The sequence below is a fragment of the Melozone crissalis genome, unplaced genomic scaffold (assembly GCF_028551555.1).
Source record: "Melozone crissalis strain CALT ecotype California unplaced genomic scaffold, PUWL_Pcris_2 ptg000016l_1, whole genome shotgun sequence".
Classification (NCBI taxonomy): Eukaryota; Metazoa; Chordata; class Aves; order Passeriformes; family Passerellidae; genus Melozone; species Melozone crissalis.
In genome coordinates this window covers 4899694-4920316 of record NW_026535794.1, presented here as the reverse complement: position 1 = coordinate 4920316, position 20623 = coordinate 4899694, and the positions used below count along the sequence as shown (strand labels likewise).

Here is a 20623-nt window from a genome sequence, read left to right as displayed (position 1 = left end):
GACCAGGGCATTACAGCCCATTAAAGGGTGATCTTTTCTGTCTCACAGAGTTTTTCTTCATTTAGTCACAGGAAGGAAGGGTGAGCAGGGGCTCAAGTCGGGGCTGCAGGGCATGTTCTCACATTATTTTTGCCTTTCCTCTCGTGACTCTGTGTCCACATCCAGGTTTGGGACACTGGAGTAAAACATATTGCAATGCAACCAGAAATGATGCAAAGCTGCTGCCATTGCTCACTTCATTTTAACCTGAATATTCATTCTGATGCATCAGAAAGGTGTTTTTGCTGCCAGGCCAAGGGTCATGCAGGGCTCATGGCCTGTGATGCATACATGGGAGGTAAACCACAGTATTTTGGGTTGAGATTCTCTAATTTGGACCTCTTGTAGCCAAAGCAGAAGGAACCCACTTTTATACTGAGCATCTGATCTGTCCTGGAGTTTGACTCTGGTGCCGTTGCTCTGTTTTCATCACAGCCTTTAATGGCAACTAATGAATAAACTTCCCCAGGCTCACCACTTAAAATGCCAGTTTTCTAGGAGGAATATCTTGTCATTTTCCCTGTCATGTCTTAAAGAAAAGAACATTTGTAATTCACAACATCCCTGCTGTCTCCACCAGCTGCTTTCCCTCTTTATATTCCTTTTGCAGTTGCTAAGCATCATGCTCAGCTCAGCTTGAGGGATCTGCCAGAGCCACAGAGCAGGATCACAGACATGGGAGGCAGTGAGGAACAGGCAGTTCTTGAGCTCTCAAACCTGTTTTGGAGGTGTTTGTAGGACTGAGCATGTCACAGGTTGTCCCATCCCTGAGATGAGCCTGTAGCTTCTGCCCAGCAGGTTCTGAAGTCAGGACAAGTTGAACTCTGTTTTCCTGTCACTTCAATTTGTGAAATGCTGGGCATCATGATAATGTTCTTTGGCTTTATGTGTGCTCCTTAAACAGATAGTGAAAGATTTTCAGGGGATGAAAGTCCCTCCATATCATATTGGGACACTGCCAAAGCCACTGTGGCCATTGCTGAGATCACTGGCAGGGCTAGGCTGAGATTAGTGTGATTACTGGTTAAACTGAGACAGGCATTTTCTTCATAAAAGCCAGGAAAATAGCTCTGTCACAGGGGATCAAAGATGGAAAGCAATTAAATTCCTCTGGTTTGACAAGCTGAAGAATTCTGCTAGGAACAAACAACAAAATTAATATCGGGATTTGCCACAGGAAAAAAAAAAAAAGCTGTTTCTGATGAAAAATTGAACCTGGGAGTATTTAAAATAAACTAGAACAACTTGTTATTGGAAAAGCTGTGTCCTTGATGGAGACATTAACATGTCTATCTCAAGCTCCCCATCTTTCATGGTCAATCAAGTCCTTGGCTCTGGTGCTTTGTCACAGATGGTATCTCCTGGAAAAGTTCAAACCCCAGAGGAAGGTGGAGAACCTGAATTACAGTTCCTTGTGAGAAGATTATATCTGATTTGAAATCTGTGGGGATTTTGTTACCTGGCAGCTTTTGGGTGAGAATGGAAAATTTCCATGGAGAGGTGGATTTTTTCATACCTAAACATGTACATGTGGGGGTTTTAAGTTTGTTTTTGATGCCATCTTTGCAAACAACCCTACTGTGAGTCTTGACAGCATCTTGAGGCCTGAGCCACTAAGGTCAAAGGAAGGGTTCTTTTCACTTAAATTCCTGGATTTTTGCCTATACTGTCTGTCATTATTGAATAGAGTTAATTGTTTACCTTTGTTCCCCCTGAGATTAAGATTCTTTTGACCCTTGATTTGTGCTTGGATTATTTTGAGCTGTTCTGACTGAAGCACACCAAATGATGGAACTTGAGGCTGGTTCTTTTGAGCACATTGCCAATGTATAAATAACTGTGATTTTTATGACTATTGGCCTTGCCAATGAGAACCATTGTCATTGACCATGTACCCCTCACTGGCTGGCCAGTAACTGGATTTTTTCATACCTAAACATGCATATGTTTATCAATTGTGGGGGGTTTTAGTTCTTTTTGATGCCATCTTTGCAAACAGCCCTACTGTGAGTCTTGACAGCCTCTTGAGGTCTGAGCCACTAAGGTCAAATGAACGGTTCTTTTCACTTAACTTCCTGCATTTTTGGCTATACTCTCTATCATTATTGAATAGAATTAATTGTTTCCCTTTGTTCCCCCTGAGATTAAGATTCTTTTGACTCTTGATTTGTGCTTGGATTATTTTGAGCTGTCCTGACTGAAGCACACCAAATGATGGAACTCGAGGCTGGTGCTTTTGAACTCACTGACAATGTATAAATACCAATAACTGTAATTTTTGTGACTATTGGCCTTGTCAATGAGAACCATTGTCATTGACCACGTGCTCCTCTCTGGCTGGCCAGTAACTGGATTTTTTCCTACCTAAACATGCACATGTTTAGCAGTTGTGGGGGTTTTAAATTGTTTTTGATGCCATCTTTGCAAACAACCCTACTGTGAGTCTCGACAGCTTCTTGAGCTCTGAGCCACTAAGGTCAAAGGAAAAGTTCTTTTCACTTAAATTCCTGGATTTTTGCCTATACTGTCTGTCATTATTGAATGGAATTAATTGTTTCCCTTTGTTCCCCTGAGATTAAGATTCTTTTGACTCTTGATTTGTGCTTGGATTATTTTGAGCTATCCTGACTGAAGCACACCAAATGATGGAACTCGAGGCTGGTTCTTTTGAGCACATTGCCAATGTATAAATACCAATAACTGTATTTTTTATGACCATTGGCCTTGTCAATGAGAACCATTGTCATTGACCACGTGCTGGCCAGTAACTCTCTGCAATTATTTTGTGTTCTGCGTTGTGTAGCCCTGGTGCAGATTACGGCTGGCCTATGCCAGAAGGAAAGAAGGTTTTCACTCCTTCTCCCCTCTACGTTTACAGCACTGTGACAAGTCCAAAACAGAGGCTCTGGAGGATGATGAGATAGAGGAATTTTACAAGATACTGACAGAGAGGAAGGAAATAGACAGCATCTTCCAAATGTACTCGGACCCAGAGGGGTTCATGTCCTGCCAGAACCTGGTGAGGTTTCTCTATGAGGTGCAGCAGGAAGAAGATGCTGTTGTTGCTGCCCCTGCCTTAATTCAGAGATATGAGCCCAACGAAAGAGGTAAGTTGAAAACCCTGGCTGGTTTGCTTCAAAATCTTGTTTTTTTGATGAACTGTGAATTGCATTGCTGTTGCTTTTTTTTCTTCAGTCGTGTGCATTATTTTCTCCCCACAGCTGCTTCTGAAAAACCACTCTCCTAGGGGAGCATTAACATATTTATTTATTAAAATAAAATTGAAGAGAGAGATTTCCCAGCTTCTCCTCTGCTCTCCTCTCCTAGCATCTCTAGGAGGGGAGGGCAGAGGAGAGGCTGGGAAATCTCTCTCTTCAATTTTACTTGGGGTGCACTGAACAGCAGGAGAGGGTTCGGCACAGGTTTGACTAGAGGATGATGAAAACCCTGAGGGAAAGACTCAGATGGGTTATTCAGGTGCCCAGACCTCCTGTGGCTCTCCAAGGCTGAGAATGGAGCAATATTTGTGTTCTCCAGGAGCTGGGGTGGAGGCAGATGTCCTTGATGGTGGGCACCTGTGAAGCCATCTGCAGATGGGATCTCTGAGCAGAGGCCAAGGAGGTGACAGCTGTTCAGGAGGCAGACACTGAGCTGTCTGTCTGCTCAGATTGTGGGTGAATCATCAGTCTGGAGCACCTTGGAGGATGGGTTCCAAGAGCCAGCTCAGAATCTTGGGCTGGTTTTCCACTATCCTGCTATTCCTTCAGGAGGGGGACAAGGCTTTGCAACTGTCAGGCTTTAGGATTAGGCTGAGATCTAGTTCAGTCCCTCAAAATGGGGAGTAATTTTGTAATTCCTCTTTGCAAATCAAGTATTTAGTTGGATAATCTAGACAGGATTTATCTGGCTGTGTTTAGACATCTGACAGCTTCTCTGGGTTGGTGCAAAGAAACCTTGAAATGCTCAAGCAGAGATTTTCATGCTGTAAATCTCTGGAGAGAGATGAGGTAAGGTCTGCCTTTGACACTTCTAAGATGTTATCAAGGACAAGGAAAGTGTAATAAAAAGCCACGTAAGTGTCATAAAAATCTGTGCTTGGGAAGGGCTTTAAAAGCATTTTCAGGCAGCTGAAGGTGTCATCCTTGTCTGGAGAACATTGAGGTCTTTGCCTTTACTGAATTCCTGGGGATCACATTTTGCCTCTGGGATCTCCTGGAGGGCACCATGGTGAAGGTGGCAGCACGGCCTGGTGGCATCTCATTTTCACTGTGGGGTGTTCTGTCTGTTTGTCTGACAGCCAAGAGGGGCAATGCCATGACCAAGGATGGCTTCCTGATGTACCTGCTGTCAGATGAGGGGAACATCTTCAACCCCTCCCACAGGAAAGTTTACCAGGACATGACCCAACCTCTCAGCCACTACCTGGTGTCATCCTCACACAACACCTATCTCATGGAAGACCAGATCACAGGGCCAAGCAGCACTGAGGCCTATATCAGGTAAAGAGAGTGGGTGTTTGTGTGTTTTTGAGAGGTTAACCTCTTTCTTTCAGAAGACATGAGTGTCTGTGCTGATGGGTGCAAGGATCAAGAAGCAATCTCGCACCAGACCAGGTAATATGGGCTGGGCCATGTTTCCAGGGTGAGCTGTTTCCAAACCAGCTCCTTTGTCACAGCTCTGTGACCCGAGTCTCATCTGGTGTCCACCTGAGTGTAGATGTATAATTACTACATTTGGAAGCAGAATAAAATATCTGCAGTCACTGGAGGCTGAATTACAGCCCTCTGGCCTGGTGTTCTCTAAGCATGATGCAGAGGGGGTGTTGCATTCCCCAAAATATGGCACAAGAGAGTGCAAGGAGCTTACAAGATGGAAAGGTTCCTCCTGGGATAGAGCTCCAGGTCTGGGAGAAGCCAAAATGATGCATAGTGCCATGGTGCTTGTGCTCTGTGCTGCCTTTTGGGAGAGGCCCATGGCAGGGACTGTCCCCACAACCATGCTGGGGTTTATTTTGGAGAATCCTCATTGGAGCAATTGGAGCAATCAAAAAAAAAAAAAAAAGAGGTGGGAAGTGAGCAAGGTGAGTAAGCAGAACTTACACCTGGTGCCTTTTTATCATCTCAGATATTCCCGCAGCGCCCTTGCACTTTAGGTGTTCTTTAGAGCTTTAGGTGTTGCCTGTGTCTGCCTTTAACAGCATCTGATGTCTCATGGCCAGATGGGTGCAGTGACCTTTAGTAATTTGCACACCCACAATACATTACTCTTGTTTTTATCAGGTGGGACAGTGTTTCCTCATGAGCCAGTCAATGGCTGCAGTTCTGCCTTTGGTTATGACTTATCTCATTCTCAGGAGCAACAGCTGACTGGAGTCACAAGGTCAAAAGTGTTGAGAGTGAAATCTGGCATGGGTTACTTCTCAGTAGCTCTTTGAATTCATCTTACACAGTCTTAAAATTATAAATGTGTGTTTGGGTTGTACAAAAAAAAATAATCCCATTATTCTGGAACAGGTTTCCCAGAGATGCTGTGGATGCTCCATCCCTGGAAGTGTTCAAGGCCAGGTTGGACAGGGCTCTGTCCCTTCCCATGGCAGGGGTTGGAACTGGATGATCTTTAAGGTCCCTTCCAACCCAAACCATTCTGTGATTCTATTGCAATGAGCTAGAGGAATTGTGTAATCTGAAATGTTTAGGGAATTACCGTAAAAGAGACGAAATCACCTCTTAGACAGTTGGAAGGGAATCTACATTTGAAAATAAGTTGAAATGGAAGCAGGGATATGTAGAGGTAGGAATTCCACATGGAAATTCAGTCTGTAGACTTGGTTTAGGAAACTGGCCCTCAGCAGTCTCCTCAGCTGTGGTGGAGTTCCCATAGCTCCCTGCCTTTCTCCCAGCTTTGAGGATTCATCCCTCATGTCATATCAGATCTAGATGAAGAAATCACATCACCTAAACTTTGTGACCTGGCTTCTCAGGCTGACTGTCATTCTTCCAGTGCAGCCTCTCTTGATTTTCTCTTCTCTTCACCATCTTTGGGGAAAGGCTTGGGGCACAGTCATCAGTGTCCTTTCTCATCTGACACTCACTCTGTCTTAATCTTTGGATAAGTCTACCTTGGACTTTCACTACCTTATTTCTCAGATCCTTCTGTGCTTTCCTTGCTCAGCCTTGAGCTCTCCTTGCTGACATTGATTCCAGCTGATCCCATCCTTTATCTCTTTCCTGCTTTTCCAAGCTCCTTTCTTCTCCCTTGCTCCTGAACTTCCCTCCACTCTTCCCAGGCAGTGTCTGTGCCTGATGTAGCCTCACCTGGAGATGGAGCAGAAGGTGTGGAACCCAACCAGTCCCTTCTTTGTTTCCAGAGCCCTGACCAAAGGCTGTCGCTGTGTGGAGCTGGATTGCTGGGACGGCCCCAACTCGGAGCCCGTCATTTATCACGGCTACACCCTCACCTCTAAGATCCTCTTCAGTGATGTCATTAAGGCCATCAAGAACTATGCATTCCAAGTAAGGAGGAGGGACTTTTTCTCATGTTGCACAGCCCAGGAATGGCAGTAGAGCTCTTCTCCCTCAGCAGAGAGCAGAAACAATGACAGCTTCACCTCATGGGGACAAGAGAAATTCCTGCTCCTTCTGTCTGAGCATCCATGCTCTGCTTCCTGCAGAAATCCATCTGTAGGGGTTGTTGGACAGGGAGAGCACCATCCAGGGATGAGTTTGAACCTGTGCCAGCAGAGCTGCATCCTGGACCATCCTGTGCATTTTCACTACAATGAAAATGGTGTTCATAATTGAGCATACCTGGTGGGAAATGCCAGCAAGCCCATGATTTGTGTGGCTTTGATGTCTCAGGGTCTGCTTCTTGTTTAGAGGCACCCATGTGCATGTTTAGGATGTGAAGGGCTGCTTTTATTCCGCTTTAAAATGGGTGAACAGGGCTGGACTCTTGTATGGCAGCAGGCTTCAGAAAATCTTAGGTCTGTCCAGACTCACTGGACTCTGCTGTTTTCCTTCAGTGCATTGGGGAGCTGGTGTCAAATTTTGTTTGGGGCCATAAAGGAGTGACAGTGACAATAATGACAATGCCTTCAGCACACAAAATTACCTGGGGGGCACAGGGAACCAGATCAGGCCTATGCAGGAATGAAAGATTGATATCACTTAAGGGTTTGAGCAAACCCTGTGATTTCAAACCCCCTTCCCAGTCCCTCCTCTGAAGGTGAGTAGGAAGGTGCTCTGGCCCACAGTGGAGAATGGAGGCACAGGGGCTGTGAGAGGCAATCCTGACCCATCCTGGTGCCTTCTCCATTGGACCATCATCTCTGGAAGGCATCAGCACGGATCTGAGTAACTGCTTTAACAAATTCCATTTTTAACAAATCCTTGCTTTAGGAGAATATCAGACCCTCCTGTTGACATCCCAGACATGCAGCACTGGGGTTCATACCTGTTGCTGTAGACTGGTGAAAGCACAGGGTTCACTGATGGTGTGCGTTGCTCTCTTGCTGTTCCAGACCTCCCCGTACCCTGTCATCATCTCCCTGGAGAACCACTGCAGCGTGGAGCAGCAGAAGGTCATGGCCCAGCACATGACCACCATCCTGCAGGACATGCTCTTGGTCGCCCCAGTCGATGGAAACAAATCCCAGTTCCCCTCCCCAGAGGTAAGCAAGGCCACTCCAGCATTTTCTGCCTTCTGAGGGTTGGGCAAGAGGGGAAGTTTTTCTTCTTGCTGAGTGCAGAGCTCAAAACTCAAGGGGAAAACCATTGCAAGGAGCCTGAAGTGTATTAAAAATAAAGTGTCCTGCCATTCAGAGTGTCCTGGGGGAGCCACCGGGAATGGCCTGGGTTGGTGGGGATGGAGATGTCCATGGAGGAAAAAGGGAAGCAGGAGGCTGCCTAGAGATTCCCTTTTATTCCCAGGAATAAAATATTCCCTGCAGCTGACAGGCTGGGAGCTGAGCCCTGGCCTTGCAAGAGGAAAGAGATACACAGCACTCAACAGTGGTTCACCAGTATAAATTATTAGAAATCATTAGCTGACAGAAAAAAACTGGAAATGGAATCTTGATATGGAAAATATGTCTCCGAAAGAGGAGCCAAAAGGAAACATTAATCTATTTCCACCTATGTGGTTTGTGCTTGCTTTCTGTCTTTCTGTTTCTTCTTTTCTTTTCTTTTCTTTTCTTTTCTTTTCTTTTCTTTTCTTTTCTTTTCTTTTCTTTTCTTTTCTTTTCTTTTCTTTTCTTTTCTTTTCTTTCCTTTCCTTTCCTTTCCTTTCCTTTCCTTTCCTTTCCCTTTCCTTTCCTTTCCTTTCCTTTCCTTTCCTTTCCTTTCCTTTCCTTTCCTTTCCTTTCCTTTCCTTTCCTCTCCTCTCCTCTCCTCTCCTCTCCTCTCCTCTCCTTCTTTCTCTTTCTTTCTCTCTCTCTCTCTCTTCCTTCCTTTCTATCTCTTTCTTTCTCTTTCTTTCTCTTTCTGTTTTCCTTAGCACTTTGCAGAAACAGACTCCTGTAGGGTTAGCTGTAGGTTAGTTCCCTTTAAATTGCATTTCTTTGCTCATTCCCCAAAACTTGGATGAACATGCCTATTCAGAGCTGGAAGGAGTTTGTGGGTGAGATAAAGCTGGCAGTCAGCAGGGGAGAAAGGAGAGGAAAACAATCCACCCAGAATATTTTCTATATTATTTCTCCCTCTTCCTTTATCTCCTTTCTCTTTCTGACTTTCCCCTTTTGTTTGGGAGTGTCATGCCTCGTTTGATACAATGCCTGGCACAGAGGGAAGCTGCTCTGGGCTGGTCCCTAAGCACCAGGGCAATAAATTAGGATGAATTGTAATTTTTACTGCTGCTGCTTCAGCAGGACCTTGGCTCTGGCACAGACAAGGTGCCTCCGTGGGAGAAGTGACTCTGCCAGGGTGAGGACACTCCCAGCACAGAGATCAATCTTTGCAGGCTCTCACTGAGCTGGAAAAACACATCTTGAGTGTCCCCTCCTGACTTGTTATTTATCCTGGTCAGGATCAGGAAAAGTGCTGATGGCTCTTCAGCTGACGGCAGTGATAGGATGAGAGAAGGGAGAAACACCAAGCGAAGCAATGTGTGATTTGTGAGTGGAAGGGGATGACCCCAGCTTCCCAAAGATGCTTTTTCCATGCCTGTGCTCATCTAACCTGATTGTGATTGCCAAAAAGACACTTGGCCCCAGCTGAACACAGTGCCCAGATCCACCCTAGGGAATGGATTTGGGCTGATCTGCTCCATTGCAGGGATTGATCCATTTAGTTTAAACACAGAAAAATTGCCAACGTTGCAACAACACCTATCCTTTTCCTTCTGCTACTTTTCCTCTACTTTCATGCTGTGTGAAGTAGGGCAGTGCAAAGGGCTGAAATGCTGATTATTTGGGGGTGTAAAATACATTGAGACTGAAATATGAGGGAAAAACAAACAAACAAACCAGGAACCTCTTGGCTTTTCCCTCCCTTGTTGACAGGGGGAAACCAGGGACAACAAGGGTATTTTTTTATATCAGGAAAAGGGTGGGATCTGCCACTGGGCAAAGGGCTGGAGGCTGTAAACACAAACAGTCGAAGGATTGCTGCCGATTGTGTCAGCAGGGCAAGGTTAGTAATTAAAGGAAGATTGACACGGTTTGGATTGGTGCTAACGATTCACACCACAGCCCGGGGCAGGAATCTGATTTATTCAGCTCCATTCAGGAGCAGTGTTGGGCTACACAGATTATCTAAATACCTCCCCCAAGCTGCTGTCTTTGGGTCCCAATAGTGAATTATGTGAAAAACCACAGACAGGCAGCACCAGGGTTGTAAGGAGGAGCTGCTAGTGGGTTCTTGCCCTTCTGTCCCATCCCTGATCTTCACAGGGGTGTGCCAGGGTCCCTTGGCCCTGTCCCTACATCCCAGCTAGAAATGCTGCAAAGTCACAGTCCTAGAATGAGACTAAAACTGCTCCCAGTGTTGGAACTATTCAGAGTGTCCAGGTGTCTGAAACCCCTACAGTTCTGTGTTCCTGGAATTCCTTGTTTATGAGGACAGTGGCTTTGGGCATTACCCACACATTTTGTGTCACTGTGGCTTCAGGTCCATCTGCACATCTCTGTTTCTCCAACCTTAGCCCAGCTTGTCTGCAAGTGCATCTTCCTGCATAAGTTCTTGAGCTGAGTTTCCTTCAATCTTGCAAACCCTCCTTCAGTAATGTGTTTGTTCCCCTTTTCCTGGAGTCTCTCTTCATCCTCTGGTGCCACTCACTGCTGGTGCAACACCTCAGTTTGCAGCTGAAGGACAAGCACAGATGGAGATGTGACACCAGTTAGTGCATCTGATTCTCCTCAGGAATGTGAACATGTTACTCCTCACAGCTTCCAGAAGTCTGCAGGGATGGATATCCTTGTTGGGAAAATTAATCCACAAACACCAGAGGTTTATGTCCAAAAAGGAGACAGAGGACTCCTTTTACTTTATTTGAATAAAGGGAGAGGCCATGGGGCATTCCCCTGGGATCTCTCAAATTTTTGGAGGGCCCAGCCTCCCTTTTTATCCCTATTTCCCAGCTACATTTCCCTTGTCTCTTTCTCCATGGCTGAGGTACTTGAGAGGTACAGACTGCCCAAAACACCTGGTACCAGAGATTCCCCTCTAATGTACAACTCTCCCTTTTAATTTTTAATTCTTATGGAATTTAGGGATTTTTCTTCTCCATTGTTTCTTTCATCTTTCAATGTCTGATTTCATTTATCAGCAAACCTAAAGTTTATTTGTAAAAGCAAGTATCTTTTTCCATTCGTCAATCAGTGGAATCCTTCCCATTGTTTTTTTGATCTCCTAGTGCTAGTTTTATCTACCACAGCTTGTTTGTAAAGACAAATCCATGATTCCTCTCATCCTCATCCTGAGGGTGGGATGTCAGGAGGCAGTGCTGACCCTGTGTATCTGTGTACCTGAGCACTTCACTTAGGGCTCCTTTGGAGAAACAGTCAGAAAAGTTGGAGGTGTGGTCCACTTCTTCCTCCTCAGTGTTTGTCCAAACAGAGGAGGAATCACACCCTGGGAGTGTTTGGTTTTCTCTGTTGACTCTAAAGGAGGTGTTGAAGGCGCAGAAAGTTTGCTGAGATGGATCACTTTACAAATCCTCCATTCCCACTGAGGTGAAAACTGGAGCTCAGACCTTGCTGTGTCTCTCAGGGTGCTCCTGGGGGCAGGAAGCTTTCAGGTGGGATAAACCTGTGATCTTTTAAAATCCTCTGCTCATTACAGCTCTGCTGCTTCTGGTAAAGTCAGTGTTTCCTTTAAGATGGTTTCCATATCCCAGTGTTGTCAGAACCATTTCACCTGCAGAGCTGAGCTTGTTCAGTGTGCAGTGGAAGAGGTGGGAGAGCAGATGAGCTCCACTTCAGGGGGACCAAGGAATGCCGTTCATAGGGCAAGAGCTGCATCTGCTCCAGCAGCCACTCCACTGTGTGTTCTCAGTGCAGTCCAATGTCCTTGTAGCCCTTCCTGAGGTTGTACTCCACCTTGGGCTTCCCACAGACAGCTGGAACGGCTTTATTGTCCACTTGGAGAACGTTTATTGGGTATTTCAGCTATTGCTTCCTCCTAAGACAAGGGATCTGCTCAGCAGAGCTGAACTGATGAGCTGAGTGTGTTCTGCCTCAGGCTAGAAATACTTAATATCACATGAAGGGGAACCAGGAGAGATGGAGCAAGGGCACTGTGTGTTTGTGACTGTCTATATCAGCTTATTTAAAACCTCAGTAAAGAAGAAAAACTCTCAGATTGAGGACTTTGCTTCCTCTGCAGGGGGGATTCACTGCAATGCTACTGCAGGATAGCACCTTTTGCAGGAAATGGGGATGAAAATGCCTCTCTTTGGTGTGAGACTCACCCTTTCTTCTGACAAATGGATCTCCTCTGAGTTAGGTGGCACATGGCCTCCTCTCCCTTGTAGGCATAGGAGCAGGTCCTGTGCCCATGGGGAGCATCTGCCCCATATCCAAGGTTTCCCAGAGGAACCAGAGGCTGGATAGGATAAACAGCAGCACTGAAGACCTGCTGCTGGCAGCCCTGGAGTGGGTTGTGGTTAGGAGACACAGTGGAGGCTGTGTTGCTGTGCCTTCCCCCTCGTGATGTTCTTCAGCCATGTAGGGTTGGTCTGTGCCAGGAATTGCACCTCCCACTTGTGTGCAGGCTGAATGAGAAGGTTGACCTGGAACAGAGCCTACACAGAGCTAAAGAGTAAATTAGGTATTTATTAAATGGCCTCAATGGATCCACCCTGGGCAGCACAAGAGCCCAGCCCAAAGTGAACCAAAATGGCCCCAAAATGCACGAGCTCTCCCGCGGTCTCTCACTTTGATCAGTTCTGCTCCCTTTGCATCTTGCAGTTCATTGTCCCATTCCAGCTTTAGCCCATGAAGTCCTATCCTTGTTTTCTCTCTTCAGTTCACGTTGTTTGTGCTCTTGGGCCTGAAACTTGTACTGGTTGTCCTTGGTTCCCACTTAGAGCAGGAATTGTTTTGTCTCCCTACTCTGTGCAGAGAGCCCACCATCCCCTAATATGAAGCTCAGAACTACACACTAAAGCAGTACAGAATCTGAAAAACATGGAAGCTAAAACTTAAGGCATCATTTTTCCCCTTTAGGGGCTTGACAAGATTTAAAAAGCTTAATTACCTGCTGGTAATTAAGAATCAAGAGGGCTGACCCAGATACCTTATCCCTAGTTCTCCACTGCTGAGCTGTTTGGGGAGACAGTAACATTTCTTGTGGGACATTGGAAAGCAGAGGCAGATAAAACATTAAATACCAGGATGGATAATATACTAAATACCAGGATGGTATCTGCAGCCTGCAGGGGACAAGAGGGGCTGCTCTCAACCTCTCCTGATGCCTTGTGCAGGCCGACCTAGAACAAAGGCTGGACAGAGCTAAAGAATAAAGCAGGGATTTATTAAAGGCCTCCATGGATGCACCTTGGGCTGCACCAGAGCCCAGCCAGGGCTGCACCCAAGATGAACCAAAATGGCCCCAAAATGCACGAGCGCTCCCGGGCTCTCTCCCTTGGATCAGTTCTGCTCCATTTGCACCTTGCAGTTCATTGTCCCATCCCAGCTTTAGCCCAGGCAGTCCCACCCTGCTTGTTTTTCTCTCTCCAGCCCACGGTGTTTGTGCTCCTGGGCTGAGATTTGGATCATTTGTCCTTGGTGCCCAGCTGGAGCAGGAATTGTTTTGTCTCCCTGCTCTGTGCACAGAGCTCACCATGCCTTGATATGAAGCTCAGACCCACACACTAAAGCAGCACAGAATCTGAAAATTATAAAAGCTAAAACCTTTAGGCATCACTCCTTCCTGTCCCCAGTGCAATCCCTCCAGGCTTGTCCCTCCCAAGTGCTGAGCAGAGCCCAAAAGCTCACCCAGAACTGGATTTTGTGGTGGATGAGCAGAGAAGAGCTGGGTGTTGAGGCAGGAGGATGGAACATGAGAGCAGCAGGCTGAAGTCAGGCTCTGAAGCTGGGCCAGCTCATCTCCCAGCCGTGGATGTGGAGAAGCAGAGCACAGCCCTGCCTGGGAGGGTGGGGTGGGGATGGGGAGGAGGACATTGCTGTGCTCTGAGTGCTCCTTTTGAGTGACAGGGAAAGTGCCCCACCGTGAACAGCCCATTTATAGCTGAATAAAAATGCTCTCAGATGCTGCCTCAGGGGCCAGGGTTGGATTTCTGCTCAAGCCCAGCTTCACCCACAGCTTTGCCAGGTGGTGAGGAGTGGGGCTGCTCTCTGTAAGGACATGATGCAATTTGCCTGAACCCACAAAGGGTGCAAAGGGGGAATTGTGTCCTTTGAAAAAGATTCAAATTTCCCCTGTGTTCTTTAATAAAAGATTCTTGGTTTTTCACAGTCCTGTCATTTGAATGTGGTGGGGTTTTGTTGCTTTTACTGTTGCAGAAGAGGTAAATATAGGGTGTTGCTGAGGAAAGGGGAACGTGCTACACAGAATGAGGGGCTGTACTGGCTAATTCCAAGATAGCATTTTTCTGGAATAACTCATACCCTCCAAAGCCAGGAGTACCAAACACATCCAGGTGGCAGCAAATATCTGTTCCTGGAAGCTGCCAGGCCTGGTGGTGCTCTTGATTTTAAGGCATAGCCCACACACTGGAGATCACCCCCAGTCACCTTTCCCAATACTTCTCCCTGCTCCAAACATTGCTGTTGCCTTGTTTGGGCTCTGTCATCCCTGCCCAGGCTCCAGCCTTCCTCCCACAGCCAGGGCTTGTGCAAAGGATACATCAGTGGTCAGGGGTTGTGGATTCTTTGCTTCTTTTTTTGCCAAGGTCAGGATTAAATGTGTGAGATGGTATTTCTTGTTGGGACTCAGATGTTTATCAGTTCTTATCTCTGTCACAGTCTCACAAACCCTTGAGTTCTGCAGCACTGCACTCCAACAAACTAAAAATGGAGCCCCATCTCTCTCTCTCTACAAGGCCTTTGAAAGATAAACTGTCCAATTAAGAAATGACACCTAAATTAGTTTTACTTTTAACCCAACAACCAACCACACATGGCTGCAATGGGGACTTTTTTATCCAATTACACAAAACCACCCAAACCCATGGAGAAGAAGGTGAAGGAGAAGATGAAGAAGATGAAGAAGGTGAAGATGAAGAAGGAGAAGGAGAAGGAGGAGAAGACGGAGGAGAAGAAGAAGAAGAGGAAGGAGAAGAAGAAGAAGAAGAAGAACAAGAACAAGAAGAACAAGAACAAGAAGAACAAGAACAAGAACCAGCCTCCACCCCAAACCTCCATCTTGCTTTACATCTATTACTACATTCTAAACCCTTAAACTCTGAGTTTCCCACCCTGTGATATCACACACTTCTATCCAAACTCCACACCCACAATCCCAGTTCTGTCATTCCATTCTGGAAGCTTCTCCACGGCCTCAGGTCAGTGCAGTGTTCTCTTGGGGGTCAGTGCCTGGCAGCACAGAAATCTGAAATTCTCAGCAGCCAGGGCTCCAACAAGGACTTTCATGTGCACCTTGAAAGAGGCTGGAGAGAATTAATTCAGCACAGCTCCCTGGACTCGCTGTGCACCCAGCTGTGGTGCACTGGCCCATGCTGCTGGCTGTGCTCAGTGTTGTACCATCAGAGCAGGGGCAGGAGAAGCTGTTTCTGAAGAGGAGGCAGCTTTGGAAAGGGTCTGGGAAATCCTCCTGAGGCTGTCAGCACCCTAAGGCTTCACCTGCAAAATTCCAAATGTACTAAAATTCCATGTCTGCTGTGCATGAAGCACCTGTCCAGAACTCACTGGAACTCCCTCCACATTAAAATGTCTGTGGAGCAGAGGCTGGAGTGCCTCAGTCCCTATTGGATCTCAAACAGTTTCCAGAGTTTGAGATCCAGATTCCAGAGTTCCAGTGCACAGGTTTATAACCACACACTGCAGAGTGAGGGGTGGTTAATAAATTTATTAATAATTTTATTAAATAAATGATAATTAATAAATTTATTAAATAACAGGCCACACAGAGGGGCAAAAATGGTGCCACAAATTTCTTCCAGCAGCCCAGACCTCCAGGCTCAGCCTTGTTTGCTGAGCAACATTTCAGTCTTGGGGGGGGGAAAAAAAGTATATTTTAATTGTCTTTAACAGCACAACTGTTTAAATTGTCTGGTTGAAGAGATGGTCAGGTCTATAACAGAGGGGAATCACTGAGCTCTCTGAGGTTTTCAGACTCATGGCTTGTGGTCTCAGAGGCTAGGCAGGGCCCCAGTGTAAAAACAATTATTTTTATCTGTGTCTCTGGGTAATAACCAGTCACTGATGCGACTGTCAAAGCACTGGTTACTGAGGGGCTTTTTCAGGGTGGGCCAGAACCCTCTCTAACCACCAGGTATTTTGTCCCATTCTCCTTGTGCAGCAATTGAAAGGGAAGATCCTGGTGAAAGGCAAGAAGCTGAGCAGGCAGGAGGACCCCACCAATGGGAACAACAACCTGGAGGCTGAGGATGTCTCTGATGAAGATGAAGCAGCTGAAATTGAAGATGAGTCTGTGAAGACCAAGGTAGAGCAGAAGGGAAAGGTGAGTGAAAGAAGAAATCACTGAGAAATCACTTTTTAGATGGGTTTTGTACCACACCTAAAAAAATAAAGAAAGAAAAGCAGTTGAAATATGATTTTTCATGTGTTCCCAGCCAAGACAGGTCTCAGTGTGGTTTCAGCTACTCAGCTGGGGATATGTAAGGGTGAATTGTTGAAATTGCTGGGGCTGAGGATCCTGGTGCTTGCCCAGCTTAATGATCTCTGTCCCAAGCACAAACAGAGATCTTGCAGAGCCAGCCAAGCACAAAGCTTGGCTTCTTTCTCTGAAATGAGACTGGAGGACCTTGCAGCAAGGGCAGACTGTGGAAGCAGTGGAAAGGCACATGTTCAATCTCTGTCTTATTTCCAGAAATCTGTTTGTCATGGGACAGTCATGACTTTGGCTTTTCCAGTCACATTTTGGGATATGCCTGCAGCCTCCCTGGCTGTTTGTTACTGACCTGGAGGAGGCAGGGAGGGAGGGAGGATCTATGGGAAGGGGTGGCCAGTTACTAAAGCAATTTGTATTATGATTGCTGGAAGGAAAAGGCTGACCTTTACACAAGTGTTCTGCCCCATCATGTGGGGAAATGGATTTTTCCAGCATGCAGGTCCTTGTGAAGACCATATCTGTTACAGGGCGGCTTCACAGATGACAGACACATTCAGCCCCACTGAAAGCAAAGATATTTGGTATTACCTCTGTATCAGGACTGATCTACATTTCCCTTTGATGAGCTGCTCACTCTTTGCAGATCTTATTTATTTCTCTGATCTCTAGTCAGTAACGTGTACATGATTTTGACATTCTGACACCTTTTGACTTTCTTTTCTTGCCCCTGATGGGAGCTGGGGACTCTCACTTGCACCAATGAATGTGGCTGTGGAGTTGGAGTCATCAAAGCATTGTGACAACTTCCTGATTCAAGGGGAAGAAAAGCCCAAGCTCTGTGGAGGCCGAAACACCCTTTTATTCCCTTTATTTCCAGGTTTGCATGCCTGGGACCAGCACAGTATGGAAAAGTCATTGCTAAGGCTCTGCTGTAAAGTTTAGCACCTGGAGACAGACGTGGGTGCTGAAATAGAAATGATTCTGCAGGGAGCAGCAAGGAAGGGTATCCCACCAACAAAGGGGGAATTCTTTTCCAGCCTTTCCTGCACAGGGTGACACAGAGGACACACCAGCCGCCACTGAGAGTTTGCATCTTTTCCTGGTGGAAGTGATGGAAAAGAGAAGTCCCAGGGGTCCTATAGGGAAAACACAATTGCCACTTTTAAACACGACAGCAAAACCTCCCCACAAACCTCTCGCTGTCCTGTTTTTAGAGTGACACCTTGAAGCTGGCCAAGGAGCTGTCAGACACAGTTGTCTACTGCAAGAGTGTCCACTTTGAGGGCTTTGATGACCCCAACCATCCTCGGGCTTTCTACGAGATGTCGTCGTTCTCGGAGAGCAAAGCTCTGAAACTGGCCCAGGAGTCTGGTGAGTGTGTCCTGCCCTCCTCTGTCCCTGCTCCCCAGAAAGGGACAGCTGCTGGTGGAAAAGGCAGCCCAAAGACATGGGTTATGGTCTCTTTGGTCAAGCATGTCACTGAGAAAAGTGGGAAGAACTTAATATCCTCAAGAAGGGCATTTTTGCAGGTGGTTCCCATTCAGCCAGACTTGCCAGGCAGAGGGGAACACACAGCAGCAGCAAGAAGAGATAAAAGTAGCCCCACCACTGAAAGGGATGGGGGAAAAAAATTCTGGTTTTTTTTCCCTGTCTCTGTAGGAACCAGTTTTATCCATCACAACATCAGGCACCTGAGCCGTATCTACCCCGCAGGCTGGAGGACGGATTCTTCCAACTACAGCCCCGTGGACCTGTGGAATGTTGGCTGCCAGATTGGTGGGTGTCTCTGGGGCTGGAGGGGGTCACCTGGCTGGGGAGGGGCTCCAGCTGAGGCAGAATCTCAGCCCTTTGCAGCCAGAGGCTCAGCAGCCACTGGGAGACACCAGTTTTCCAAATAATGCCCAGTGATGCGGTGTTGTGAGGTCCCCAGGATGAGGTGAGAGATGAGAATTTCACTCCATTTTGACTCTCAGAAGGCTGATTTATTATTTTATGATATTATATTAAAAGAAAATGCTATACTAAAACCATACTAAACTATAAAGAAAGGGTACAGACAGAAGGCTAGAAAAGAATGATGATAAAAACCCGTGACAGACTCAGAGAGTCTGACACAGCTGTCTGTGATTGGTAATGAAATTGAAACAATTCACATGCTGGGTAAACAATTCTCCAAATCACATTCCAAAGCAGCAAAACAGGGAGAATCTGAAGCTTGCCAGCTTCCCAGGAGAAGAAATCCTGGCCAAGGGATTTTTCATAAATTATTACAGTGACACAGTGACTTCCCATGGACCATCTTCTGTCTCACAAATCCATCAGGAGAGGCTTTTCTGCACATTAATGTGCAAATCCCTGCAGTTTCACTGTCAGCAGAGTTATTGCCATGTAACAAAGGAGGAGGGAGCATGAGCTCCATGGGTCCTGCAGCCCCATGGGGACACAGGTAGCACCCTTTGCCCTATCTGGCCTCAGGACAGTCCTTGGGAGGCACCATCAGTTCCCTTGGAGTACAGGAAGGCCAGACCTGAATCCATTATTTGGGCACTCAAAATAAGATTTTTTACAAGCCCTGAGTACTTTCAGCTCCCAGGAAAACCAGTGTGCTGCAGTTATCAAAGTCTTGCTGCAGGTGAAAAAATAGGGGAGGGCCTTAAAATGCCCTCAGCCTTTAAGTATGATCAGGTATGAAGGACATGCAACCAGAATAAATTTCTGTGTCTTAAGAGATGTCTTAGGTGTTGCTAAAGGTTTTTAAATCATCCTTGAGGAAATCAAGGGATCACTGAGGAGCTGCTGGGTCCATGTGCACTGTGTGGTGTCAGTGAGGCTGTTCCAGGTTTTACATCAATGCTTTTAAAAAAAGGTATTGACAAATTGGGAAAAATACAAGGAATGTGCCTGGTGTTAGGACAGCAGTGAGGCTTAATCTATTTTGGGCAGTAGACAGTAAAGAGGTGATTTAATCACATCTTCTGTGCTGCCACCTGAGGAGTTCAGACAATGAGGAGCTCTGCAGTCCAAACAGCAGAGGCATCAATGCCCCTCAGGATGGCAAATGAAAACAGGCAGCTCTGGGCTGGAAAGGAGATTTTATAATGAGGCTAAGTAGCCAGAGAAATGATCTGAGATGGATTTGCTGGCTTCACTGCAGGAGAGAGCTCCTTCAGCATAGAAATGAAGAGGTTTATCTAAAAGATGCAGTTGTTCTAGGTGGCAGAAATTCCTTGCAGGACAATTTTTGATCATGGGAAGAGCAGGATGGCTGCAATGGCTCCTCCTGTCTCTGTCATCTCTGAATGCAAGAAATCCTCAGGGCTAGCAGGCTATGAGGGTCAGAGTTTACCACTGCTCTTTGAAGTGTGGAAAAGCCAATGTTTATGTCCATGAAGTGCAGTTTCATGTGAACAGAATTAGCATGAAAAGATTCCTATTGATTTCTCTGAGTGACTGAAGTTATTTGTTTATGTTGCAGTTGCCCTGAATTTCCAGACAGCAGGCACAGAAATGGATGTGTACCAGGGCCGCTTCCAGGACAATGGGTTTTCTGGCTATGTCCTAAAGCCAGAATTCCTCCGGGATGAACAAACCAAATTCAATCCAAAATCCATCACAGAAGGAACATGGGGGACAAAGAAGAAGCTGCTGCTTAGAGTAAGAATAGAAATTGGGAAACATCTCAGTAACATCCACTTTTTGGGAGGTGTTTAGGTTGTACCTTCTCTTTCTTCTGGTCCTGCCTTCAATGTTGTCTAACACTACTGATTTCCCACATCTGGGGGCTCTCATGGACTTGGATCCTCCAGGGATCTGCTCACATGTTTAAGGTTGGGTGTGACAGTGTTCACAGGCGTCCAAGGATGAGGGAAGAGATGAGGATCTGACTCCATGTTTCAGAAGGCTTGATTTATTGTTTTATGATATATATTAGATTAAAACTATACTAAAAGAATAGAAGAAAGGATTTCATCAGAAGGCTAGCTAAGAAGAGAATAAGAAGGAAGAATGATAACAAAGGCTTGTGGCTTGGGCAGAGAGTCCGAGCCAGCTGACTGTGATTGGCCATTAATTAGAAACAATCACATGAGACCAATCCCAGATGCACCTGTTGCATTCCACAGCAGCAGATAATCAATGTTTACATTTTGTTCCTGAGGCCTTTCAGCTTCTCAGGAGGAAAAATCCTAAGGAAAGGATTTTTCATAAAAGATGTCTGTGACAGTTGGGCAATAGGTTAATGCCAACATTTGCTGTTGCTCCAGAACTGTGCAGGCAGACATGCAGCCACCTCTGGTGTTCCCAAGCACCAGCTGAGCACTCTGGGGACACTCAGAAAAGTTGTCTGTCCCAAAGGCAGCTAGAGCAAGGTTCCT

At 46.2% G+C, this 20623-nt stretch overlaps 1 protein-coding gene across 2 annotated transcripts in view; it reads left to right on the top strand.

Annotated features, from left to right (window-relative positions):
- PLCD1 (phospholipase C delta 1) overlaps window positions 1–20623 on the top strand; it is a 56261-nt gene that overhangs the window by 32840 nt on the left and 2798 nt on the right. For both annotated transcript variants that reach the window (XM_054273478.1, XM_054273477.1), the window contains exons 5-12: window positions 2918–3146; window positions 4337–4538; window positions 6407–6551; window positions 7559–7708; window positions 15978–16139; window positions 17465–17621; window positions 17910–18026; window positions 19726–19904. In XM_054273478.1, the coding sequence (XP_054129453.1) occupies window positions 2918–3146; window positions 4337–4538; window positions 6407–6551; window positions 7559–7708; window positions 15978–16139; window positions 17465–17621; window positions 17910–18026; window positions 19726–19904 (1341 nt within the window). The remainder of the gene's footprint in view (window positions 1–2917; window positions 3147–4336; window positions 4539–6406; window positions 6552–7558; window positions 7709–15977; window positions 16140–17464; window positions 17622–17909; window positions 18027–19725; window positions 19905–20623) is intronic.